Source organism: Barbus barbus (assembly GCF_936440315.1).
Source record: "Barbus barbus genome assembly, chromosome: 18".
In the NCBI taxonomy this organism is placed as follows: domain Eukaryota; kingdom Metazoa; phylum Chordata; class Actinopteri; order Cypriniformes; family Cyprinidae; genus Barbus; species Barbus barbus.
Window position 1 is genome coordinate 24,855,456 of NC_136746.1, and position 26,535 is coordinate 24,881,990.

A 26,535-nucleotide genomic window follows, 5' to 3' on the forward strand; every position below is an offset into this window, starting at 1 on the left:
TTTATTTGCAGCTGGATTTGAGTATGTACTTATTATAAGGCCGTTGCAATTAAATAAACTGTGCTAGCTTAGCTTGAGATCCCAGCTGTTTCTCCTAAACATCATTGGAATTAAAGGAATAGTTCACCCAAAATTGAAAATATACTCACCCTAAGGCCATCCAAGATGTAGATGAGTTTGTTTTTTCATTGGAACAGATTTTGAGAAATTTAGCATTAAATCACTTGCTCACCAATAGATCAAGATCTAATAGATCTAGTCCAAACAGCTGATAAAACATCACAATAATCCACATGTAATTCACCTGACTCCAGTCCACCAGTTTGTGTCTTATAAAGAGGAAAGCTGTGTGTTTGTAAGAAATATCCATTATTAAGGTATTCTTAAATTTAAATTGTTGTTTCTGGTTAAAATATGAGTCTTCTCTCCATAATATTGCTTTCTCCAGTGGAAAAAGTCTGAATCAGGAGAGAAATATGCACAGATCAAGTGCCATTTATAAGCAAAAACAGTCCAAAACAGATCTCAATGTTGTGGATTTTTTTATTTTAATATTATTATTATTATTTTTTTTTACTGGAGAGAGTATTATGCATAGAGAACTTGTATTTTGGCTAGAAGCGTTTGTTTAAAGTTCAAATGGATTAATTTATTTCTAACAAACAATCATCTTTTCGCTTCACAAGATGTTAATTGATGGACTGGGGTCTTGTGGGTTATTTGCGGATTACTGTGATGTTTTTATCAGCTGTTTCAGTCTGACGGCACCCATTCACTGCAGAGGATGCATGGTGAGCAAGTATTTCTCCAAACCTGTTCCGATGAAGAAACAAACTCATCTGCATCTTGGATGGCCTGCAGGTGAGAGCATTTTAATTTTGGGGTTAACTATTCCTTTATATTGAAAACAAATTAAGATGTTTGCTGAAATGTCTTGCTTCTTAAATATTTCTCCTCAAGAGCCTACTAATCTCAAATCAACTGAGCAGTGCTATTCACTTTTATTTCATTGCTCTTTAATTTTATTGCAATGTATGTCAACAGTTGTCTCATTTGTTTCTATTTTTATATCTTTAAGTCAATACAATTTTCCTCAGGGTGAGACTGTCTGTGTGTGTGAGCCAAATGAAAGGAGCTCTGCATGAAGTACTGCAGACATCTTGAAAAAAAAAAAGGTCTGTTTTTGCTCACGGCGGAGCATGTCTGTGGAATGTAAACAGAGTGTGGTTCATAGGTGAGCGTTTGTGAGTTTTTGCAAATAAACCAGAAGTCTGACGTAGGTCCAGGTCCACAAAAACAGAGGAGCTGCTGTCACAATGATAGGCTTTTTTTGTTGAGGAGTGCTCGGAAATGTCATATAAACAGCAATAATTAGATTTAAAGAACATATTCTATAACATCATCTATAACATCAGTCCAGGTTTTTCCACCCACCAGCACTTGAGCAATTAAATGTCATTAGCAGAACTAAATGGATTTGCATAAATAATGACTTGAATTGCACAGTGACATTCTAAGCAGGTTTTAAAATAAAGGTTTTCAAAACACAAATCCGTTTTCCATTTTTCGGTCAAACAGATCCACTTCAAAATAGTTGTGCAAGAAGTTCTGTCTGGCAATCAAAGCAGTGTTTTGAGAGGCACAGTGTTTACACTCTTCATAACTCAGTCTCTGAACATTACTGAAGTATTTTATCATGAAAAAATAGAGAACATCTGATATTTCTCAGAATAATCTTTGGAAATATTTTGCTATGAGGCGCATTTCAGAAAATGTTAATTACCGAGCCCCTGTGTGGGCGGTTATATTGAATTTTGAAGTGAGGTGAAGTGAAGTGAAGTGACATATGGCCAAGTATGGTGACTTATACTCGGAATTCATGCTCTGCATTTAACCCATCCAAAGTGCACACACACAGCAGTGAACACACACACACCGTGAACACACACCCGGAGCAGTGGGCAGCCATTTATGCTGCGGCGCCCGGGGAGCAGTTGGGGGTTCGGTGCCTTGCTCAAGGGCATCTCAGTCGTGGTATTGAGGGTGGAGAGAGCGCTGGACATTCACTCCCCCCACCTACAATCCCTGCCAGCCTGAGACTCTAACCATTAGGCCACGACTTCCCTCATTTTAATTACTTGAAATGTGTGTATTTGTGTATGTCTGTGATGCAGACCTCATTTTCAGCTAGTCTTCTGATTTTTGTTTGCTATGACATCCAGCGCCAACTAAGAGATTTTGTGTATTTACTTTCATCTCTTGAAATATCCTCTTCATCTTTTTTTTAAACACACATTCCTTGTGAATTCATCCCTGAAGCATCACATTATTTGGATTAACATACTATCATGCAGTTCTTACTATTTCAACAATGTGTATATAGTATGCATAGTGTGCAAATTGTAATACCCAACATTTGCCAAAATGTGTGCAACAAAGTACATTGCATTGGATGCTGTATCCCACAATGCAATGTGTTTACATTACCTTCCAATTTCTTGTGATGAATGAAACTGCCAGCCATGCATAACAATATTAATAATATCAGCTGTTATTTTTACTCATTTTTTGATTGAATTGCCAAAAGTTAAGATTAAAAATGATAAGTGGACACCACTCATGGAATTAAATTCACACATAATCATAATGAGGTCATGAGGTCATATTGTACTACGATACTGTTTGAAATGTTTATAGTTGCATAATGCATTTTGTTTCACAAACAAGTTTTTAAATAGTTGTATTTAGTGTATTCTGAGCAGTAATCAGCAAGTTTCTATTTCAGGCATAGTCATTATTATCTGTGTTAATTAAATGATGTGGACCTTTTTAACAATGTTTTCCTGCACTGTACAGGTCAAAGGAAGTGATCAAGTCAGCTATTCTGGACAATGACTTCATGAAGAATCTGGAAATGTCTCAAATCCAGGAGATAGTGGACTGTATGCATCCAGTGGACTATGACAGGAACAGCTGTATTATTAAAGAAGGGGATGTGGGCTCCCTTGTCTACGTCATGGAAGGTGAGAGACGGGAACAAAGAAAAAAAAAAACCTTTTTGAAAAGAGAGAAAGTAAGAGTGTTTGTGCTTTAAATATGTTTTGCAAGGCATAGTTCATCCAAAATGAAAATTATGTCATCATTTACTCACTGTAATAGCTTTGAAGAGTTGTTTTTCTTCTGAGAAACACAAAAGGAAACATGTTGCAGAATGTCTGAACTGCTCTGTTTATTTGAATGAAACTTGATTTGAAGTCACTAACTGCGTTCCAAATGAAGCACTATACACTATGCACTTACACACTATATACTTATGCACTATGTACTCAGCCATGTAGTGTAGTATAAATTTTGTGAGGTTATTTTGTCATTAATATTCAGAGTCTGATAGCCCCTCCCCCTTCGCGATGTAATTAAAGCTGCGACAGTTGAGTGCATGCATAATCCAACATCCCACACTTTGTTTTTTTAGAGCATCATCTGGGTATTTAAAGTGCACTTTTTCTTTTTGGAATTTTCAGTGTGAACATCATCATAGAAAAACAAAACATCATAGAATAGTGCATAAGTATGCGATTTGGGATGCACGTACTGTCAGGCTGCCAAAAAGTCCCATAAAATTATCAAAACAGTTTTGTGTACTACATACTGTCTATACTGTCTACATATGACATACCGTGTCTCCCAAAGATTCTAAAGCCATATGATAACATTTTGTTTGGAACAGAACAAAAGTGAATCAAAATGGTCATTTTCTAAACTAAGTCGTGACGTATTGTCAAGTATGGTGACCCATACTCGAAATTGGTGCTCTGCGTTTAACCCATCCAAGTGCACACACACAGCAGTGAGTAGTGAACAAATGCACACACACACACACACCGTGAACACACACCCGGAGCAGTGGGCAGCCATGCTGCGGCGCCCGGGGAGCAGTTGGCAGTAACTGCCAGTAACCGGGGAGCAGGCAGTAACCGGGGAGCAGGAGCAGTTAGCAGTAACTAAAGCCACTTAGTGTGTCTATAGGGCACTGCCAGGCCCAGGGATCAAACACAGTCACATTTGGGTTTCTGCTGTAGATCCTCTAAGTGGATCTGGAATATTGATCCTGTGAATAGATTGTATTGATTATAGGTGCTTATAATATTGATCTAGTCAGAGCAGCCAAACCCTCTGAGAGCTGTTAGTCTACAGATCCAACCGACTACCCCAGTTTTAAAAGTTTTATTGGTATGGGCTTTAAACATGTAGAGTAGATAGGCTGAGCTATAATGCCCATATAAACGTTTTAATTTACATTGAAAGCCCTTCAACTATTCTATTATTAGAATAATCAGACAGAAAAATAATTAGACAGTGCTTGTATGCGATGCACTGAATACACAGTGTGCGCTTCGTGAGAATGTGGGAACATTTAAACAGTGTTATGAATGAGACTGCATACATAGAAACATACTTGTCTATCCATGTGATTTTTTGGTCTATCACTACTTTTTTATATATTTGTTGAAGCATCAGTGCTATTTGATACTCATTTACTATTTTCATTAAATATTTGATCTTGTTTTGGTGACACCTGCTGAAGTCAGGTTAGGATTCTGTCGGCCACCTGTCTCTGATGTCATTACATCTGTCAATACATCTGTCAATTTCTGTTGTTTAATGAGAGGAAAGAGCTGTTGTGTTTTCTTAGGATCACAGGATTTTCTCCGTCTTTCCTCTTTGTGTTCCTGAGGGAATGGAGGAACACTTGGTTTGAATTAAGGGATTTTGTTAGTCATGCTCCAGAGATTCAATGCTTTTGTAGTACAAATTGGGCACTTGCCCAACACACTATATCTGGGCACAAGCCAATTAGAAAGAGAGACTAAGTGGATATTGGCTGCATACAGTCCCAGAACACATGTTGTTTTGTCATAGTAATATGACAAATAGAATAAAATGTAGACAAAACCCTATTTTTAATGAATTAAATCCATTCTCTCAGCATTAGCTCTACCACATTCAGTTATTTCCATAGAAAAATGCAAAGGATTCAGAGAGAACGGAGACGGGAGAGAGGGAGAACGAGGGCTATTCCTTTGGGACTTTCTATTAGAAAGAGAAACAAACTTTTCATGGCAGTTTCTGTCATCCAGGATGAATTATTTACATGTGAGACTCGATGAAATAAAGGATATAGAATATAGATTGCAAAGGCAGAGCAGTGTAGAGCATTTGAGATACAGAATGACTTTAATGATGGAGGAATCCTCTATCCTCTCATTAAAATCGAGGTCTCGATTTGAGAGTGGAAGGTCAGTGATGGAGGTTAGAGGATCAATAATAGTGATCCGAGCTGAACTGACCAGCATTTCCATTTGAAGCTCAAAAGTCCAGTAGTTTTACGGTTCAAAAGAAGCCTTTGTTTGTGAGATATATCAAAGGTTGACAGAGTATTTAAGCTTTCAGTCACACAAGAGGGACATTTCAGCTGAGATAATTAGTTCGGCCTTACGATAGGAGAGTAGACAGGAAATGATTCCATGCTATTATTGTGCCTTGAATGTCATATTAGCCTGTGTGCTGAAGTCACCATGCTAATTAGCCCCAATCTGAATAAATAAAGACACGCTTAATGACTGTAGATAATGTCAGCTCTAAAATTGCAGCTTGTGTATCTGATGCATGATTTCATACTACCCAAAAGTCATTTACCAGTAAACGTTTGGAGAAGCCAACCACAAAATCCCTCTGTATGGAAAGTGTTCAGTCATGAAATCAAAACTGACCCCATGCTTGATGCTTTTTTTTTTTCAACCTTTGTAATAGTGGTTGACCTATATAGCCAATAGCCAGTGCCGATATGTAGCTGTGATATGTGGCTGATATATGCCAATATATTTTACATTCTGAAATCTGACATACAGTATTTTCAAGTGAAAGTGGATATTCAATAAGAAAAAAAATGTAGGGTGGGATTGGAATTTAAAAAATAAAAGTCAATTATATATCAAAATAGAGCTAGGTGGTTGAAGGAGCAGTCATTCATAAAGGAAGCAATTTCACAGGCTGAGCATTTTACATTACATTTTGATAAAATAACTGTATTTATTCAAAATGTTATACACTGATGAATCAAACACAATATTACTTGGAATGTGCATTGAAAAAGCCAATAGGGTAAATTTTGATTTCATGCCGATTTTATTGATGGTAAATGAATAGGAATGGATTGACCACAGGACCATAGTCCTCTGGGAGCCTCAAGCTGTAACCAGTTTTTCCAACAATGACTCATTCCAAACATCCAAACAGCTTCACCTCTGAATGGATTTATTCAGGTTTTTATAGATAGAAAAATTTAAAAGAATTCACTGGGTGACTGCTCTGTTCTCAAAAATTTCAATCACTTATAACATCAGAACTGTGGTTAACCAGCATGAAAGGTTGGCAGGGAGAGTGTGTGTGCAGTAATGCTACAAATAATCATTATTTTTCACTTTGATGGACTGGGTTGTAAATTTACCATCATTTTTTTGTCTGTAAATATTGTAGCTCTTGGTACTTTTTATGTGACATTGATATCAGAAGAACTGCTATGTTGAAGGTTGTGGCTTTTTTTATTCTGATCACTCAATATGACAGACAACAGAAGCCGTCTTGCAATTTGGTTTTAGTTTAATGAACAATGTCCCATGAATTATTCCAACTGGTCTACAGTGTGTACTTGTTTTTCTTCCCACATCCTCAGTCACATCTTTGTGTCCTGTTCTTGTTTTTCATTTGCTTCTTTTTCTTTAAAACTTTTTTTTATATAGTCATTTGATTCACTTTTAATCCCTTTCACCAACTTTTAGTGTGAGAAGAACTTGTCTAAAAGACAGACACAGAGTAGAACAGATACCGTATTTTTTAAGTACTCAATCAATCAATTAAAAAAAAAAAAAACATTTGAAATGATTTAAGTGTATTCATAGTAAATGAATTTCCTGTAGCTCAAAGAGTAGAGCATGGCGCTAGCGACGCCAAGGTCATGGGTTCGATTCCCAGGGAAAGCAAGAGCTGATAAAATGTAAAAACTGTAACTTGAATGCAATGTAAGTCGCTTTGGATAAAAGCGTCTGCTAAATGCATAAATGTAAAATGTAAATGGTGCATGAAGTGTGACAGTACTTGTTTTACACTATTTTTTATTTATTTTTATTTTTTTTAAATATTGGCTGTATGTATAGGCAGGCCTGCATAAAATAATTTATTCCTGATGGCAAAGCTGAATTTTCAGCAGCCATTGTCTTTACTGTCACTTTTGATCAATTGAATGCATACTGAGTAAAAGTTATAATTTCTTTCTTTTTCTTTCTTAAAAAAAAAAAAAAAAAAAAAAAATCCAAAACTTTTGAATGGTATAGTTATAATATACTATTATTATAATTTTTTTATTATTATTATTTATTTATTTTTTTCTGCTGATTTAACCAAAGTCACATGACCAGTAGGAACAAATTAGTTAAACTAATAATATCATAGCACAACTTTGCTCAGTCCAATCAAATCCCAGTGGATAAAATCAAGTCCCACCCTGCATTATTTCCTGCTCAGTGTTTTGTTTTACTCAGATGTATAGCATGCAGAGTCCATTTCAGCCTACAGAGTAAACCCAAGACAATCTCTCATCATTTAATATCTGTCTTCAGTGGCCTTATCTGCAGTCCGCTCTCTTTATTTCATTTCATGCATTATTTCATTCCTGCCTGGTCGATCACTTAGCCTCTGTCTCCGAGTTATTATTGTTTGTTTAGTAGAGCCCATGTCAGGGGAACATCTCTGTCTGTCGCTCTTCCTCTATTTCTTATCTCTGTGAATCATGGGTAATATATGATTGGCTGTAGGGCATTAATAGGAGCTGCTCTGAACAATAGTGCTTAATAACCATGACAGAGCAAACAGTACGAGCACCTTACACTGCCAGCCTTTAACATGTTAGAGTGTGTGTATGTATGTGCATTGTAGTTTTCCATTCTTTGTCAAAGAAGCACATTAGTGCATGTTGGGAAATGTAATCAGTTTTTCACAGCAATGTCCTTGACCCTTAGGGTCATAGCTTCCTGTGTCTGTACGAGGAGGAACTGGAGGTCACGCTATTGGACATTATTACTTCCTGTTGTGGTGGTGAGTGTATTAGCTTTGGGAAAAACTTTTAAGACACTTAAAATGACTACAGCTTTTCAGTGTGAACAAACTCTGGACTGAACTTTACAACTTTGACCCTGTTCATGCTCATAGTCTTCACAGTCCTTTTGGTTGTATTCATGATTTTTTCTCTACTATTAATGTCATTCTATTTAAAGAATGTTCATGCTGTAGATATTTAGGCTTAAATCTTAAATGACTTTATGAAAGACTTATGACTGTTTGAAGTGTTTGAGTATGTCCTGTGGTGATAATAAGCTCTGTTCATATTCAATATTTATTTCTTTAATGGCTCAGACAGTCACAGTCTTGTTTATATCAGACATTTATGGCCTGTTGTGGGTCACTTTTTAATCAATTCTTAGCCTGTTTTGAATTTTATCTTACATTCTGACAGTTCATGAGAAGTTATTTGCATGTTCTAACCTCTTATTTTAATATGATCTTAAAGCATTTGGTATAATGATAATATTTCTCTCTTGTATACACGCTTTTTTCCAGGATTCTTGGATGAAAAGAAAGTTCAAAAGAACAGCATTTGTTTGACATTGGAGTCTTTTTTAACATTATAAATATATTTTCCTTCAGTTTTATCAGTTCAATGCATTCTTGTTAAATGAAAATGTTATTAAATATAAATAAATCCCAAAGCTTCGAATGGTATAATAAATGTGTTCCCTATAACCCTGATCTTGACTACATGAAGATCATTATTAATCAAAGCATTATGTACATTGTTTATAGTTCTTAAAGCTGTGCGCAAAGAGATGTCAATTTGGTCAGAACTGAAAAATATTGAGAAAACATTTGGTGTCAAGGTGATGCTTTCTCATTTGACTAATCATTTGAGAAGTCGTAATCAGGGGATAAAATTAAAAGCACAGAATGCATAAATGAGTAACATTTGGCTTTGGTGAGTAAATAAAACAGGTAACTTTATTAGGAACAGCAACATTACATGTTTTATGTCAAACTGTAAGAATGATAGACAGACTCTCTCAGTTATAAGTGATGATGTGCGTTTTTCAAATCGAAGACATAAAGCATCTACTCAAGAAAACATCTGTTGCGTCGTTTACCTCAGAGGAAATGGTATCAGTTCATCTAGAATGCCTAATTTCATTTTCTGAAGAACTCCATGTGTTGACACATATGTGGAATATTTCTCACATTAAGCCACTAAAACAGAAACATCGCAGACAGATGGAGACTTGGTCATCCAGAATGATGTTTGTCTTGAGTATGCAAAGTAAAAACATCTAAATAATTCCATTGCATACAGATGTTAAAAACTGTTTTTATGACTTGCCATTGGCAAGTGTGGAAAAAAACTAATTTTGAACCATGATAATAATGAATGCAGAGAAAGGTTTGATTAGGTCAAGGCCACATGAAAGTCATTCTGCCCCATAATCCTGTACTGCCAGAGCTGAATATTAATGATCAATTACATAGTCCATCATAAGGGAAGTGTCATCAACTCTCTCTCTTTTCTCTCATTCTCTTGCATTCTCATATCTGACCATCTCTCCTCTCTACAACCTTGATATGCCCTTCACGCCTTTTCAATATCTCTCTCTGAACTACTCTCTCTCATCTCACATGGTCGTTCACCTGTGTTGTCACCTGTCTGTGTGATCAGCTGCTGAAAAGTGAGAAAAGCTGCTCGACTTATGTTATTCTGCTCACAGTGTATCAAATCAGCACATCTACAGTTGACACCTCTGAGAGAGAGAGAGAGAGAGAGAGAGAGAGAAAGAGAGAGAGACAGGTGTATTTTAATGTGCAGTTACACTAAAGGCGACTATATATATAGAGAGAGAGAGAGAGAGAGCATTGTGATTTGTATTAGTAATTTTTTTGTAATTAAAATAAAGCAAAAATATTTTATTTTTATTTATAATATATTATATACATGAGTATGAGTAAGACCATTAAAATTTCAGCATTTTGAATCTTATTAGTATTTTTTTACATTTTGTTTAAAAATGTAATAATTTTCAGTTTAAATATCATTACACTTATTAGTTTTTTTTACTTTTGATTTTGAGATTAAAATGACGACGACATTCTTCCTAGGCGTCATGAAATTCATCATTATTCTGACTGTTATGATCTGGTTTTAAACTGAACTCATTAAATGTGTCTCTATTTCAGAATGTATAAATAATGTTTAAAAGTGTTTACTCTGTTATTTACAGTTGTGGTGTGTTTTTTTTTTTTTCAGAGGGAAAAGTTGAAGTGTCTAAAGAAGGATTGAAGCTGTGCACTATGGGATCAGGAAAAGTGTTTGGAGAGCTCGCCATCCTTTATAACTGCACCAGGACGGCCACTGTGAGAAGTGAGTACAAACAGAGTGCAGTGATAAACAAAATGATTTTAACTTGGATTCTGATGCCACAAGCAAGGGACATTTTTTATTTTTTTTTCAACTGCATACATAGACTAACACAGCTTGAGTCTGTTCTAGGCCACATTTCCCAATCTGCCACTGTAGGATTATAATTCTCGGTACGACTGAAGACAACTAGTCACTCCATCTGTGATGATAATCTGTGAGTTCATTGATAGACAGGAGGCCAGATTGAGAGAGATATGAGGGCTGAATTCATATTAGGAGACAACAAATGAGAGAAAAAGTGTTCTTGGATATTGTAGTATTAAACTTTGGCAATTATTTTCAATTTACCACATTTTCATTAGGCTTTTCTACATTAAAAAAGCTCCAAATTGCTCCAACTGATTCTGTAATAGCCATAGTTAATGACCCCTGTTAATCCACTATGGGATTAAAAACACAATCGTCTCACGCAATCGTTTATATCACACTTTTTTTTTTGAAAAATCTCAGTTATATAAACTCAGAATTGCAAGACATAAGCATAGAATTGCAAGATATAAACAGAATTGTGAGATATAAACAAGTGTGAGATATAACTGCAAGATGTTTATAACTCGCAATTCTGAGAAGAAAAATCTGAATTATGATATATGAACTTGCAATTGCAAGAAAAAAGAGAGATAATAAAAGTTGCAATTGTGAAATGTAAACTTAACTCAGAATGCAGAGAAAAAAGTCTGAATTGCAAGATATAAACAGAATTGTCAGATGTGAATTCAAAATTCAAATGTAAATTGTGAGAAAGTCGGAATTTAGTTAATTGTAAGATATAAATTCAGAATTGTGAGAAAAAAAAGTCTAAATTGTGAGATACTAACTCACAAACACAGATTTTAGCCAGATCATCTCATATGCACAGGCTTGTGTGCTGTGTGGTTTCTGAATTATTTGCATGCCTTTCTCTCATTTATTATTCCATTCTTCTCTTCATTTTCTTTTTCCTCTTTACCATTGTTCTCCTTCATGCATATTCTGTTCTTGCCTCCGCTTGGCTCTTTTTCTCCTTCCTCTTTCTCTCCATTCTATCTCTCCTCCTCCGGCTGTGTTTATGGTGTTTCTGCACTCCTCTGCTCTCTGTCTCTGGTTCTCTGGATAGAGTCTGGTACAGGAAGTGAGCTGGACTGGGATTAAGGCACATGCATGTGTCTGATCTCTCCATGCATGGCCAAATGTGACACATGTCCCTTGTGCACGAATGCCAACAGCAAAAATATTTTATTAAACCAAATGAATTCCAAATTTCTATGAAATCTTTTTTTAAAGCAAAAGTGAAGTGCAGCATAGAGTGCAAGAAGCAAGTGTCCATCTCTGAAATCACTGAAACCAAAGTTCAGTATTATAGTGTGAGAATGACAACATATCCATGCGTTCTAGTCTACTAATAATACAATTATAATAAAAAAAAAAACATTTTAAAGGAGTATTTACCAGAAATATTATTTACCAGAATTTATTTAGGTGAAAAATGTAAATGTGCAGTATTTCTGAAAAAATACATTTTGTAATATAAAATCAATGAATTGGAGATGCTTTTTATTATTAAAATTTAATGGAACAATTACAATGGAATCCAGAAAGTAATGGAAAACAGAATTTGGTACAGATAAAAATGAAAAACTTAATTAGACAGGCTTTTTGATTAATACAATTTTAAAAACTGAATTTGGAAATAAAACGTATTTCATAGGGCCCTATAATTATATATATATATATATATATATATATATATATATATATATATATATATATATATATATATATATATATATATATATAATTTTTTTTTTTTTTTTTGTGGTAATAAAAATAGATTTAAGTGAACAATAGCTTTTAAAATGACTTAAAATACATATATAATAGCAATGATGCAATCATAATTAGTTCAAATAAAGTATCAAAAGCAAGAAATTATATGGTTTTATTGAACAAAACTGTTAAAATGCATAATGTATTATAAACAATAGAGCTAATGTAGATTTGCGCATTACAACAAAGGCCTGCAAAGGGCGCCGATGGCCTGACGATAATTTTTACACATTACTGCGCGATCTAATCCTTGTTTCATATTGACCAAGCACCATTTAATTCAAATGTACACTTAATCTTTAATATTTGGCCATTTCTTTAGGACAGAATTGCTACAGCCGCTGTAATTAAATGAATATGTGGACATCAAGTGTAAACTTAGAGTGAGAGTTTGAGCTTTTATTTTGAAATCGCGATGTGTATTCTCCGGTTTGTGTAGATTTATAAATGATTTACCTTACAAATCTGATGAAATGGCGCACGTTGCATTCCCAGATGAACATTATAATAAACACAAACTTACAACAACATGCAGAGATGGAGTATGAGACGCTACACAAATGTAAATGATAGTTTCTGTGGAGCTACTGTGAACGGAGCCGTTGTGAGACGCACGTACTTAACCTACACGCATGGAAATAATTAAAGAGCATGTACTGTGTGAACTGCATTGCATATAATTATTTAATTCAATCATAGCGTTTGTGAATTCACAATTATGCTTAATTATGATTAATATATCATGCAGCCTTGGAAAATGGTCTAAAAATATGTTTTATGAATTCTCGTCCGTGAAATGCGCCACTTCCGGTATTTTGCTGGTTAGTCGACGCGAGCAAAATGAAGGCGACGATTTTTAAAAATCGACTTGTCGACTAAAATCGTCGAATCGCGACAGCCCTACAGTAGATAATAATTCCAACTTTTCTCTCAATTCCTATAGTGCAGTTTTATGGAAACCGATCAGGAAATTGTACAGCACTGCAGATAACATTTCGAATGAGCAATTATGACAATGTTTTGAAAATATTGTCCATTTTTTGCATCCTTATTTGTGCTTATTTGAATTTATGTAATGAACATGCAAATCTAGTCATTTTTACACAATATGCTCAAGCATATAAAAGGGACGTGATGTACCTCTGCACTTTTTATGTGAAGCTGTAACCATAAACAAAAGGTCACCTGGCTAGATGCGTTTTTCCACCTCAAAAGGATGATTTAGACAACTTTACATCTCAAATGTATGCACAGCAAAAATATGAGCCTTTTAAACTAAGTATGCAATAGCATATACCGAAATTACTGTATAAAACTTCAATAACTTGCCCTGCACTGTTTGTGCTAGAGACATGAATAACACCACAAATAGTGTGGCTCGTGGACTATAGCTGCATTTAATTTCAAAGCGATTAGACAATTTTCAAATGTTTTGCAACTACAAATTTAGCTATGGCAGACAGCACTTTTCCTCAGAGAAAATATTTGTATTGCCAGCCAAGTGTTTGCATAGCTGCATGTGTGGTTATTCATCTTTCTCTCCCTGTCTCTTTCTTTCAAACACACACCTTTTGTTGTAGTTGTTTTCCAGTGGTGTCTGCATGTAAATGAGTCTTCTGGAGAAGCCGTGGCTTAGAGTATTAGAATGCACAAGGGAAATAGCACAGATATGTCAGCGCTTAAAGTGGTTTTGACCTGCTGTGATCGTAGCCACCCTCCAGCTGCCCTGTCCTTTCACAGCTATGAACAACAGAGCAGGGCAGCAGAGAGCGGGTCCAGTGCTTCACAGGACATGCTAGATGAAGGCTCTTTATCACAATCCTCTGATGTAATTATTGAACCCAAGTGGATGCTCAACATAAGAGAAACACTGGCATAGCCTAGCAAGCACATTAGAAGCCCAGGGGACATCTAAGAACATTATTAAAGCAAGTGCATCCAAGTTCGTTGCTTTACAGAATGACATCAAACCACAGATGTTCAGTATCTTTACTATAACTAAATAATTTGTTGTCTTTTAGAAGAGATACACAATTTACACAACTGTTTTGAACATTGACAATAATAAGAAATATGTCTTGAGCAGCAAATCAGCATATTAGAATGATTTCTGAAGGATCATGTGACAGTGACGACTGGAGTAATGATGCTGAAAATTCAGTCTTGCATCACAGGAATAAATGTAATTTTAAAGGTGCCATAGAATGGAAAACTGTATTTATTGGCATAGCTGAATAATAACAGTTCTGTACATGGAAATGACATACTGTGAGCCTCAAACACCATTGTTTCCTCCTTATGTAAATCTCGTGAATGCAAAAGACCTCTGAAAAATAGGCGAATCAGAACATAACACCGACTGTGACGTTACAGTCGGAATCACTTATATGTATGCCCCCAACATTTGCATAAACCCGCCCATGTTCTAGGCCAACCGCCAGCCGAACCTGCACAGACGAATCATCAGAATTTCTGCAGGTATTATGAAGAAACAAGCAAGGACAACAACGAAAATGGCAGATCATGGAATAAATGTTATGTTCCAGGCTGTGCAGGGATGTGAAGTGCAGGGATGGATTGGTGTCTGTATTCAGAAAAGTACGGAAAGCAAATAACGTGTTATAATAAAATAACGCGTGCCACTAAAGGGACATGGTTAGCTTCTTGCTAGTGGTAGCCTGTTACATTACAGTACAAAAGATTTCACTTACCACATAAACAGAGTAAGGAGAGATGACTGAGGATGATGGCAAATTATTTACAGATCCTGAGCACCACTGACAAGCATCTGATCTTGTAAAATGTGTGGTAAGTACCGCCGCTCCATAGTACGTAATGGAATACGTACATACATGTATACATACATATATAGCAATACGTGCGATCGCGAATCTCGAAAGTGAAAGTGAAAGTGAAACTAAAAAGCGATCGTGATTCCAAAGCAGTTTCAATGCCCTGCCTATTAATAGCTGCTCCCTGATGCCCGCATTTTATTTACAGTATAATTACCCAACAATATAACTGTGCGAGAAAGTATTGAAATATATATTTTCCCTGTGATTCCTTCCTGCTGTGTGAGCTACTGAAATTAGCCGCACAGTGAAACAGCCAATCAGAGCAGAGCTCAGCATTGAGCCACACTGTGAAACAGCCAATCAGAGCAGAGCTCCACAGTATTATTCATGACCCTTCCAAATAAGGTAATAACAGACCATTTCATTCTAGGGACAAATCCTAGGGTTTTAAATAGACATGTGAAACCTTTTCTGAAGATTCTTTGCCCTTACTTAAGCCACATACCTTCTATGTAGATATCAGAGAACGATTTAAAATATTGTATCAATGCATTCTATGGCACCTTTAAAATATATTACAATAGAAAACAATTATTCTAACTTATAATATTATTTCACAGTATTAATATTGTTTACTGTATTTTCGATCAAAAAATGCAGCCTTGGTGTGTATATGTATAACTAGTATGTATATATTTATACATTTTAATCGAATCTATCTTTTCATATCTTTTAATTAGTCTTCTATACCTGTTCTAGGATGCAGACCTTATTTGGTGAATTGTTTTCCATGCTTTGCTAGTATAGATTATACCTCCATCCCAGAAGCTTGAAAGTCGTAATGCTTTAAGTTTGAGGGATAAGCTCATGGACAAGACCTTGAAGTATCCACATTAGGTATCTCAAACTGTGGTCCTGCAGCCTGTCTGATTAAAACTCGATAAAACAGCGGGCATTTTAGTTCTGATATGTGTTTTTGTGTTCGCTGATTATGGAAAACATACCCAGTAGTGATCAGTTTGCATTTCAGATACAACTTGCTTTGGCCCAGATGAATTTAGCAGTGACCATCAGCAAGGAACACAAATTAAATTTGTGTTCTGAGGCATTTTCTGTGCAGCCATCCAACTGAGATATAAACACTTGATGCTGGAGGTGTTTTGTTCACTGATTAAACTTTTACCTAATGAGCCAGCAGCCCTGTAGTGCCATTTCAATTCACCGTCTGATGCATACTACACACACAAATGGCACACGCTGGCTAAAATCACCAGTTGTACTCTGACTGGCTTCTAGCAGTTTCTTGGAGTCAGGTTTTTATCAGGTTGCAACATGAGCCCTTCTGAGGAATAAATAATTGGTGGATTTGCAAAAATGTGCAATGTTCATGAGTTTTGTTTGTGACATGAAGCAAGTAAAGTATTGATTATGTTTTTTGCTTTTTCCAACTGCTCAGCATAATGTAAATACGGATTAGGAGGCTGTTTCCTGTCTAAATGGGCAGTTTGCATAATAGAAACAGAATTCTTTTTTCCTTGGGTCATCATACTAATTTCATTGCAACCAAATTCTACCTGACTGCAGCTACTTTTTTCAAATTTCCCAAATGCTTTTGATTAGTTTCGCATTAAATTTGGGATAGATCATCTTGAGACCATGCAGGTCAAAGAGGGTGCCATACAGGAAGTCAGGCTGTATTTTTGCAATACTTTGATGTATTGAAATTAAACCAAAATTATAACAATGTCATCTGTATAAAGGCAGTTTGGTGATAGCACCACCATCTGGCCAAAATGCTTAAAACATGGCCAAGCCATGTATGTTTGTGTTATTTCTTCATATGTATACATTGTGGAATCAAAAATGGAATCAAATCATATTAAGAGCATTACAAAAGCCAGGACGCCTGGATTTTTGGTGTTCAACAGTTTTGCAAGAAAAAAAAACTGATACTATTAACTTCATGGTTAATAGTATGAATGGGTGTTTGTTGACCCCCATTCATTTCCAGACTCGGACTGCATATATTTGGTTTTCTTCTTACTGTTGAAATGAATAGGAATTGTCCTTGAGAAGATGTTGTAAAATTTTAAATATTGGCACTTTTATTCTCTGGAGAAAGAGCAGAAATGGAAATATCCGCTCTGTTTCCTGGGTACTGCTGTTTATATTAGATTCAGTGCATCCGTGTTTTGAGAATACCTTGCAGTCATATTCGTTCACTCTCCCTGAGGTTTCTGTTGTCTGTCATCTCTGGAAGGATTCACTGAGGCAGACAGCACTTGAAGAAGACATGCTGCTAAAAGCATGAAACCAGTGTGGCTCCATCATGCAGTCCTGGTCTATTCTGGACCACAAGACAAAGTGTTCTGGAAATGTCTTTTTTTCTTGTTCTTCATTATCTGAAATTAATTAACCTTACAAACTCCATTAAAGTATGAAAAAGTGGGAGTGGAGAGAGGCAATGAACACCATGAAGTTAATAGTATCAGTGTTTCTCACAATCAATCATTTGATGTAAAACTTAACACTCTTCTTGCAAATGCAGGTATCTTTTTTAGGAAATGCTGTAGTAGTCAAAATGTATTGGGTTTAGGGCTGGGTATCGAGTTCGATACTTTTTAGGCACCGACCGAATTGCCTCGATACCACCGAGTATCGAAAAACGTCTTGTCGTTCGGTACCAAATTTCGATACCTAAGGGGTTAATCTCATTAACGTCAGTGAGCCAATAAGCCTGCAGCACTAGGTGTGTTTGACTAGAAGTGACGCGGTGCTGATTGATCAGTGTTTGACATCCGCGAGAGCAATTCGAAAGCGTACGGAGCAGTCTGCTCTCTATATCGCGCAGTTTCGCTTACTTGACACAGACTGAAGCTCGCGTGACATTTCAGCGTCTGCCGTCTCACTAAATGAGGACATAAACACATGAACAACAGTTCCAGAACTGCTCTGAGAGTCACTTCATGAGCATTTTACCGTTTGATTTGAGTAAAACTTGCGTCATATCATATACACACAGAACTGTTAAGGTATTCCCGGAAACCCGTCAAAATAAAAGTTCGGTTTAACTTGGAAGACACTGCGGCAGAAATAAATTAATATTGTTCAGCAGAGTCTACATACTGCTACTACTAGGCTACTTTTAAAATGATTAAAACTCTTATTTTTTAATTAATGATCACACAACATTTCTTCCATGTTTTAATTTTAATAGTTAAATTTTGTTTGCCAAAATAAATAAAGTTTTATTTTCAATAATTTAAAAGAAAAATGAAATGAATGTTTTATGCCTTCATTTGAAAACCAGATACAGAACACAGAATTTCTGAGGAAAAAGAAAACATTTCATAAGGCTGTTTTAAGAATAAATTCGACATACTACAACATAGAATTTAATAACAATAAAAAATATTGTAAGAAAATAAAACATCCACTTATGAAAATGATGATTCTGTCTGAGCTATGCGTTTTAAAACGAGCACGCACTAGTGTAAGCTGAAAACTATTTGAGCTTTATTAAAATTATTTGTACTGATTTATTGTGTTGGCTATATTTTGTTCCTTTATGCAGTGGCTCCTAGTGCAGGAGATGAGTCTTTGAGTCTGTATACATGTCAACAAGCTGAAAAAATAAAACCAAAGTTTTTTGAGATAATGTAATCTTGTTAAAACTGTTTTCATAAAATTGGTATCGAAAAAAGTATCGTTCAGGAACCAGTATCGAACTCAAGGTATTGGTATCGATATCGAACATTTTTGAACGATACCCAGCCCCAATTGGGTTTATTTTTTCATGTCTGATTGTTCTTGATTTCTCTTCAAATGAAAAAGTCCATGTCTGACACAGTTTGTTACCTTTAATATCTGCCTGTAAATCACGAGAGTGAATCTGGTTTTATGGGAGATTAATCTGTCAGTATAGGGTTGGAAGAGAACGGGTCGTGTCAGGGCAAGTGTGGTAGTGATACGTTTCCTCTCCCTCATGAATAATATTAACTCATGTGCTATCAGAAAGCATGCTGGGACGTGTGTTGCCTCTGACCACACAGCTTCTATCTCCATGTTAATTGAGAACATCATTTTTATCAGTGCTGCTGGGATGGATCTCTGGGTGTTGATGGCCTGCAGGGAAATTCTACTAAACCTCAAAACCTTCTCATATCATGCATATGGCTGGGTGATATAGCTAAAAAATATTACCATATATTTACGCATGTATGTATTGGAGATTTTTTGATTAAAAGTTATTCATTCTAAACTAAGAAACAGTTACGCATTGCCCAAAACAAAGATGAAAATTTGCTATAATTGCAAAAAACTCGGCATAAATAATAAATAATACTACAACAAAAATAATAAAATACTACAACAACTAAACATAAGATCTAAGAATAGTTGCATAATATCATTATTATTATTATTAATAATAATATACAATTTACAGCTATATTAAATGTTAAATATTATTATATTTAATATTCATATAGCATTTTGTTTTATTGTAGCCATTTTCATATTATATTAAATTATTATACAGCAAAACATGATAAGCTCTAAGAATAGTTGCATATTGTTATAATAATAATAATAATAATTATTATTATTATTAGTAGTAGTAGTAGAAGTATAGTAATTTTGGATAACAAATAGTCTTAAAGCATATTAAATATTTTTGTTCTAGTTCATTTCTAGTTGAAATCTAGTTATTTTTATGTGATAATAATTATAAATAATAACAATATAATAATAATTATTATTATTATATTCATTATTAATATTTTATGATATGCAAATAATATTATTTAAATAATCTTAAAGCATATTATGTTATTATTGTAGTCTGTTTATTGAGTGCTTAATGTTACTTGTTACAAGGAAAATTGTGAATATTCAATACATTGCACAGACCCATACATAGCCCATGATTAGGAATGAGATCTGTGTCCAGCTGCGGCGATCACCATTTCCTCCGGCGCCTGAAATACACGCATAAATCAGAGGATAGAAGCTGTGCTGGGTTTTGTTAAATAGACATTTGATCTAGCTTTAAGGAGGGATCTAGATTCAGGTAAATATGGAGTAAATTTGAAATGCAGCACAAGTAATGTTTGTCTTCATGAACATATGTTGGCGGTTGTGTAGGTGGTTGCTGTTAAGTTGTTGTGTGTATCTGATGAATTCTGATCTGCCACGGGGCTGAATGTCATTACGGATCCAAACAGGCGCTGATTTTGCTCTCTCTCTTAATACACAGCAGAGAGTGGGTGTTTTAAACAGTAAAGTCACCGCCTGCATAACGGCTGTTTTGCACCACGTAATAAATCTACAAGGATTGTCTGTCTCTCCATTGTGTGGCTCATACATCTCTTTTTGTTATTTGCTCTCACTCTTATGCTCTTTCTCTTCCTCCAGGCAGAAGAAACTACAGGTGTCAGATGAAAGTCTGAAGTATTTAGCTTAGACCCGATGAAGTCAGGCACAAAACTCAACTCCGTCTTAGCAATACCTGTCATGATAGATGTATTGGAGAGAATTCTGTTTATTCTTTGTCCGTTATCAGTCTGACAAACTTGGATCAACCTACACTGTTAAAAAAAAAAAAAAAAAAAAAAAAGTTGGGCAAGCTTAAAAGTTTAAGGCCACCAGCTTCAGCAGATTTTTGAGTTTTCTCAACTTCTTGTTTTAAGTTTATACAACAAAAAGTTGAGAAACTCACAAATCTGCTGAAGCTGGCTGCCTTAAACTTTTATGTTGGCTCAACTAAATGTTGATAAATGTGTAGCGGTATCTGTAATTAAGAAAAATCAATTAAATCATACTAGACTGTAAATGGAAAGCAAACTGAGATATGTTGAGTCAAAGGGTGAGTAAATTTTAAGCAAATTTTCAGGTTTGAGTGAACTATTCCTTTAAACATTACCGTTCACATGACTGTTGGCTATGCATGAGATTTATACCATGATTAAGATGCCTGTGTAAATACAGATCAATGCAAAAATACAAATCCATGTTACAGATGTTGCTTGAGCATGGTACAGTCAAACAACTCTCTTTAAAGAAGCATTTACTAGATAACTGCAGCATGATGACACCGATATAAACTGCTGCTGGCCAGACTGATTTGTTGACTTGAGAGAATATTAGCTGTCCATTCAGGCTGCGTGTCTTGACTTGTCAGAGGTGATGATTTCTAAAAACTTACAGGAACACACAACAAACCTTTAGGCTCTGTTGGGCTGCTATCTCTTTCTTCCTCTGCTCAGAGCAACTCAGTTTCCTTGGGCTATTAACAACAACAACTTTCAGTAAAAATATCAATACTGTTGAGATTTGAAAATATGACTGAGAGCGTCTTATATCAATAAAAGATAAACAGAGCTGTAAAAAGTGTTGTTAGTGATGTATAATTAATGAATATGAGCTTACATTTGTCACAGCTGCTGGGGCATTTTGTCAAGAAGAAAGTCTGTGATTTTGTCACTACAGACACTTCCTACATTAGTGTGTTACTGCATGTCGATGAAAAACACTAAAGTCTGCACACTTTTGTTTCTAAATATACCTGAATTGTACTCTCAGCACAAACATGCTCGTTGTTATTTTTGTCAAGCACCACTGATATCAGGTATAGTCTACCGAAGAAGCTGTGTGCATGGGCAAATCTTTCAACTGAGTGTTTTTTTATGTTTACAAAGCAAATACGATGAGGTCACATGCATTTCTTACTACATTTGAAGGCCGCTTGTGTGACTCAATCGCATCATCACAATTGCATTTAAAATATTTAAAGGAATAGTTCACTCAAAAATGAAAATTTACTTTACCTCAGGCCATCCAAGATGTGTTTGTTTCGTCATTGGAACAGACCTCTGCAGTGAATGGGTGCCGTCAGAATGAGAGTCCAAACAGCTGATAAAAAAAATCACAATAATCCACGATTAAGCCCTATTTGGACAGTAATTGTTTCTCATTGTGGACGTAAGTTATTTGCACCATTTATAGGAGGTAATTGGTGATTTTATTGCCGTCCAAATTCAGAATGTTGATGTTTATCTCTCACCACCCACGCAAAAATTCCCGGACAAATTACCTGCTGTTTTTTGACAAACACCAAAGTCGTGTGGTAATTTAATTGCCATCCGAATCCTCATCTCTGAGTTTTTTAAAGAAGAAATGGATTCAAAATTAAATGTTTAAATCCTTTTTGACCACTGCCGACCACCCACCACCGTGCAATGCAATTTTAAAATGTGTATTATGTACTGTTATATACAAAACTATTTTGCGTGTGATATAGTGATATAGTAACTATAGTGCGTCTATTTTCCTATTTTTAAACTGGAGATTTAAATATTCACATAATAAATAGGATAATAAATGATCAAATATGCTTGGAATAATAAGAATACATTTTAAATAAATATTTTTTTATACGTTTTACACAATAATAAGAATAAATTTGTAAATAAAATTAATTTAATTAAAATACATTTTATTAAAATAAATTTTATTTACAGCAGACAATCATGTGACTGGCTGTGTGAGTTCCCAGGTTCATAGGATCGCAGAACTCGCTTCTCCACTGTGAATAAATCGCCATTTATTTTTTTACAGACGTCCACATGAGAAGCAATTACCATCCAAATTGGGCTTTAATCCACACGACTCAATTAATCTGTAATCAGTTAATGTCTTGTGAAGTGAAAAGCTGCCTGCTTATAAGAAACAAATCTCTCAAGGCATTTTTTGGCCAAAAATACGTAGTCCATATTCCATAATAATGCTGAAAAAGTCCATGCCCTGTTGTTCTCTCACATCAAAATCCACCGACATATTTGTTTAGATTTTGGACTGTGTTTGCTTGTAAACCGTGGTTGATCTGTGAATATGTTTGCTCCTGATTCAGAGGAGACTGCTTTTTCACATTATATAAATAGAGGACTGTGTGTGAACTATTCCTCGAAGGCACAGACACCATTTGATTTCTGCATTTACATTCATTTACACTTACATTGCATTCCCTGAGAATTGAACCCATAACCTTGGCATTGCCAAAGCCATGTATTTGTGTTTGAGCTACAAGAATGCATTTAATTTACAAAGCCAAAGTCACATCAGAACTTTTAAATACACAAAGAAAGAGGAAACAGTTCAATGCTCTCAAAACCAGATGTTGTTTTAGCCTTTTATTTACTTTGTTTCTTGTCATATGCTTTTTAACCAATATTTTGTATTTGTTTTAGAGTACACTACCTCAGACTGTGTGGGTATTGTTAACCACAGCTGGCAAATATTGTCAATTATACATAATAGTTTAGAAATCATCACAATTTGACCTTGTGTGTGTGTGTATACATGTATTCTAGCAAGCTGTTCAGACATCTCCTCCACTCTTCATAACGGTGGGTCTATAACATTTAGAAATGGAAGAGGAATAATCAAATAAATGACTGTCTGTGACATTTCCCACTGATTCCCTGTCATGTATTACAATGTATCGAGCAAAAAAACTAAATTAACAAGCAAATATAATAAACATGGTCACCACGGACAACAGTCGCCATCTTGTTGCAGCATTTGAAAATGCCCTTTTGTGTTTGCAAAGACTGCTGTACTGTTTAGTTTATTTTTTTTTGTTTTAATTTTTTACATAAGTATAAGACTTACAGTGTATTGACTATAATAAGTGTGGACTTACAGTGACTAATTTTACTATTGAATAAAATGCAATATATTTTAAATTTTTATTGAAAACAGTATTCAGATACACATTGCAAATGTTTACATATTTTGCAATACTTTATGGAAGTGGAAGGTCGTTGCTGAGCTCATTTGGTGCCATTTTGGCTAATGTAGTTCTTTATGGGAAAACTGACGTTATTTATGTTTTATTTATTAATATTAAGCTGAAACTTAAACTATAACAATTTCAGAACTTCATGTTTAGTCTGATACCATGAATTTTCAGTTCTTGCTGACTTTAATAGTTTCAGTGAGTGTGATTTTCATGTGTGGTTCTTGTGGCTTGTGTGAGTGTCTTGGTGTGATGCCAAAAATAATGAATGTATTTACACTTCATATGATAAATAACTCATGTGCCAAGTTAGTATATTTTGAAAGGCTGTTTATTTCCTGTTGTCATCAGAGTGTATTAAAAGATTTGAGTCCATCATAAATTCAAATGAATTCCCCTGCATGAGGTGAGTCAGTGGCTATATTCAGATGCAACAACTCACTGTTTATTTATGCTTCAGTGTTTTCAGATTATTTTTCTTCACTGCTGGAACTTTTCTCTGCAGTTTGAAGCACTTCAATATTTTTTGTGTGATTGAAAATCAATAATAAACACATTTTGACAAAATAAGGCATCATTTCCAAAAAGTCGCTTTCACATACATCAGTGTCAGCTTGTTTTTATTGCTTTAGTGATTACTATAATATAAACCTGTCATCATGAAACCTGTTTGTCACTTTGACAGCAGTCTGGCCCTCTCAAAAAACAAGGTTTCAATATAACATTGAAGTTTTTTAATATCGTACAGTAGTTCCCTCTTCATAGACAGCTGTTGACAACTTATGTGTGTGTCTTAAAGACATGCTTTCCTAGAATTGCCATCTTCAGTCCTTGCATTCCTCCTCCTAGTCCACACTTTGATGATGAAATATCCAGCAGTCAATGCTGCAATTTTTGTAAATGTTTAGTCACATGACTGCTGTTTATCATTATGGTTTGAATTCAGCAGTTATATAATGTTTTATTACGTGTGTGTATTACATTCAAGTTTGTGGCTGTCACACAGTTTAAATATTTTGACTAATTTTACAATTTTTGCCCATAACAGCAGCAATAATTTTAAATATATAATATGAACTGATCATGAAATGTTGATATTTTTGTCAAATAATAAATCTGTTTTCTTCATGTCACCTAGAGTGCAACCTTGAATATTGTTAAGCTTGCACTCTAGGTGACATGAAGAAAACAGACGATTACATAGTTAATCGCAATTATTTGACAAAAATATCAACATTTCGTGCTCAGCTCATATGGCAAGAAAAGCTTTGGATGTTGATGATTAGGAAAAAGCATTCACAAACTGATGGTGTGTTTTCTGATGTGTGTTTCAGCTGTCACCAGTGTGAAGTTATGGGCTATCGACAGACAGTGTTTCCAGACCATCATGATGAGGACGGGCCTCATTAAACATGCAGAGTACATGGAGCTATTGAAAAGGTGAGCAGCTGTCTTATGGAAGTGCATCTCTTTCTTTATAATCTGACATCTTAATTTGCATAATGGTACCCAGAGAAGAGAGCATGGGGCATATTTTACATATTAAAGACAGAATTCTGCATTGTTGGGCTCCCGAGCCAAACTGGATGAAAGAAGGTCTTCATCAAAGACTTTAAAGACACTGAGGCAGAACAGACGAGTTTCTTGGAAGATTCTGCAATTCATTGCCACAGAAACTCTGTATAGCTCCCGATCTCCTTCCTCTCCTCCTTTCATGATCTCTCTCTCTTTAGTTTCTGTGTCTTATGTATTAAATGAATAGTAATGCAATCGTTTTTAATGAATCATCTAATGTGGTTTCATCTAATGTTAATGATATTACCCCATTCCTGCTGCTGTATTTATTATTTGAATAATTAGATCTAATTTTGTCAATTATGCTTTGAACTAACAGCCGTTAATAAACAAAAGCGGAGTGCATGTGAATGCATTAGACACTGAGTTGAACTTATCTGATCTGGTTTATAGACCAATATTTAGAGAGAAACATTCTTATTATCTAACAATGTGCATGCGTGTGTGATCCCATGATTTACTCTTGATATATGAGTTAAACGAAACATTTATTGTTAAGCTCAGATGAGATCAGATGTCGCGAGAACGTGAAAATATCCTTGCAAAACATTTTGCAGTGTTTACATTAGAGCTGCACCATTAATCATTAAAAAATTGCGATCTTGCTTCAAACAATGATTCAGCTATGTCTATTACGACTGTTTAACATCGCGAGTGTCAGTGGATCGTGTCGCTGCCCATGTTAATGACTCAAGAGGGTCGGCCACCATTACGCTTCCGATGTGAATGCTGTCATATGGGTGGTCACACTAACGCTGCTCACACTAACAACTCCGCTAACACCTGTTTCACATCATAAGCGTCTTAAACACATTCAAATCTGCATTCATGCTGCTGCAGATCCAGAAAGAGCAACACAACCACACATCATTATTTCTGTGTTACAGACATTTAAATAACAGAAATGTCATTCATTCAGGAGATTCAAATAGTGAAACGAGCCTTTATGAACTGAGACACTGACTCCTTCATTGAATTTTTTATTTATT

At 35.2% G+C, this 26,535-nt stretch overlaps 1 protein-coding gene across 2 annotated transcripts in view; it reads left to right on the top strand.

The window, feature by feature from the left end:
• Positions 1 to 26,535, top strand: part of LOC306884612 (cGMP-dependent protein kinase 1-like) — a 57,629-nt gene that overhangs the window by 9,621 nt on the left and 21,473 nt on the right. For both annotated transcript variants that reach the window (XM_079440624.1, XM_079440623.1), the window contains exons 2-4: positions 2,857 to 3,023; positions 10,400 to 10,513; positions 25,306 to 25,411. In XM_079440624.1, coding sequence (XP_079296750.1) covers positions 2,857 to 3,023; positions 10,400 to 10,513; positions 25,306 to 25,411 — 387 coding nt within the window. The remainder of the gene's footprint in view (positions 1 to 2,856; positions 3,024 to 10,399; positions 10,514 to 25,305; positions 25,412 to 26,535) is intronic.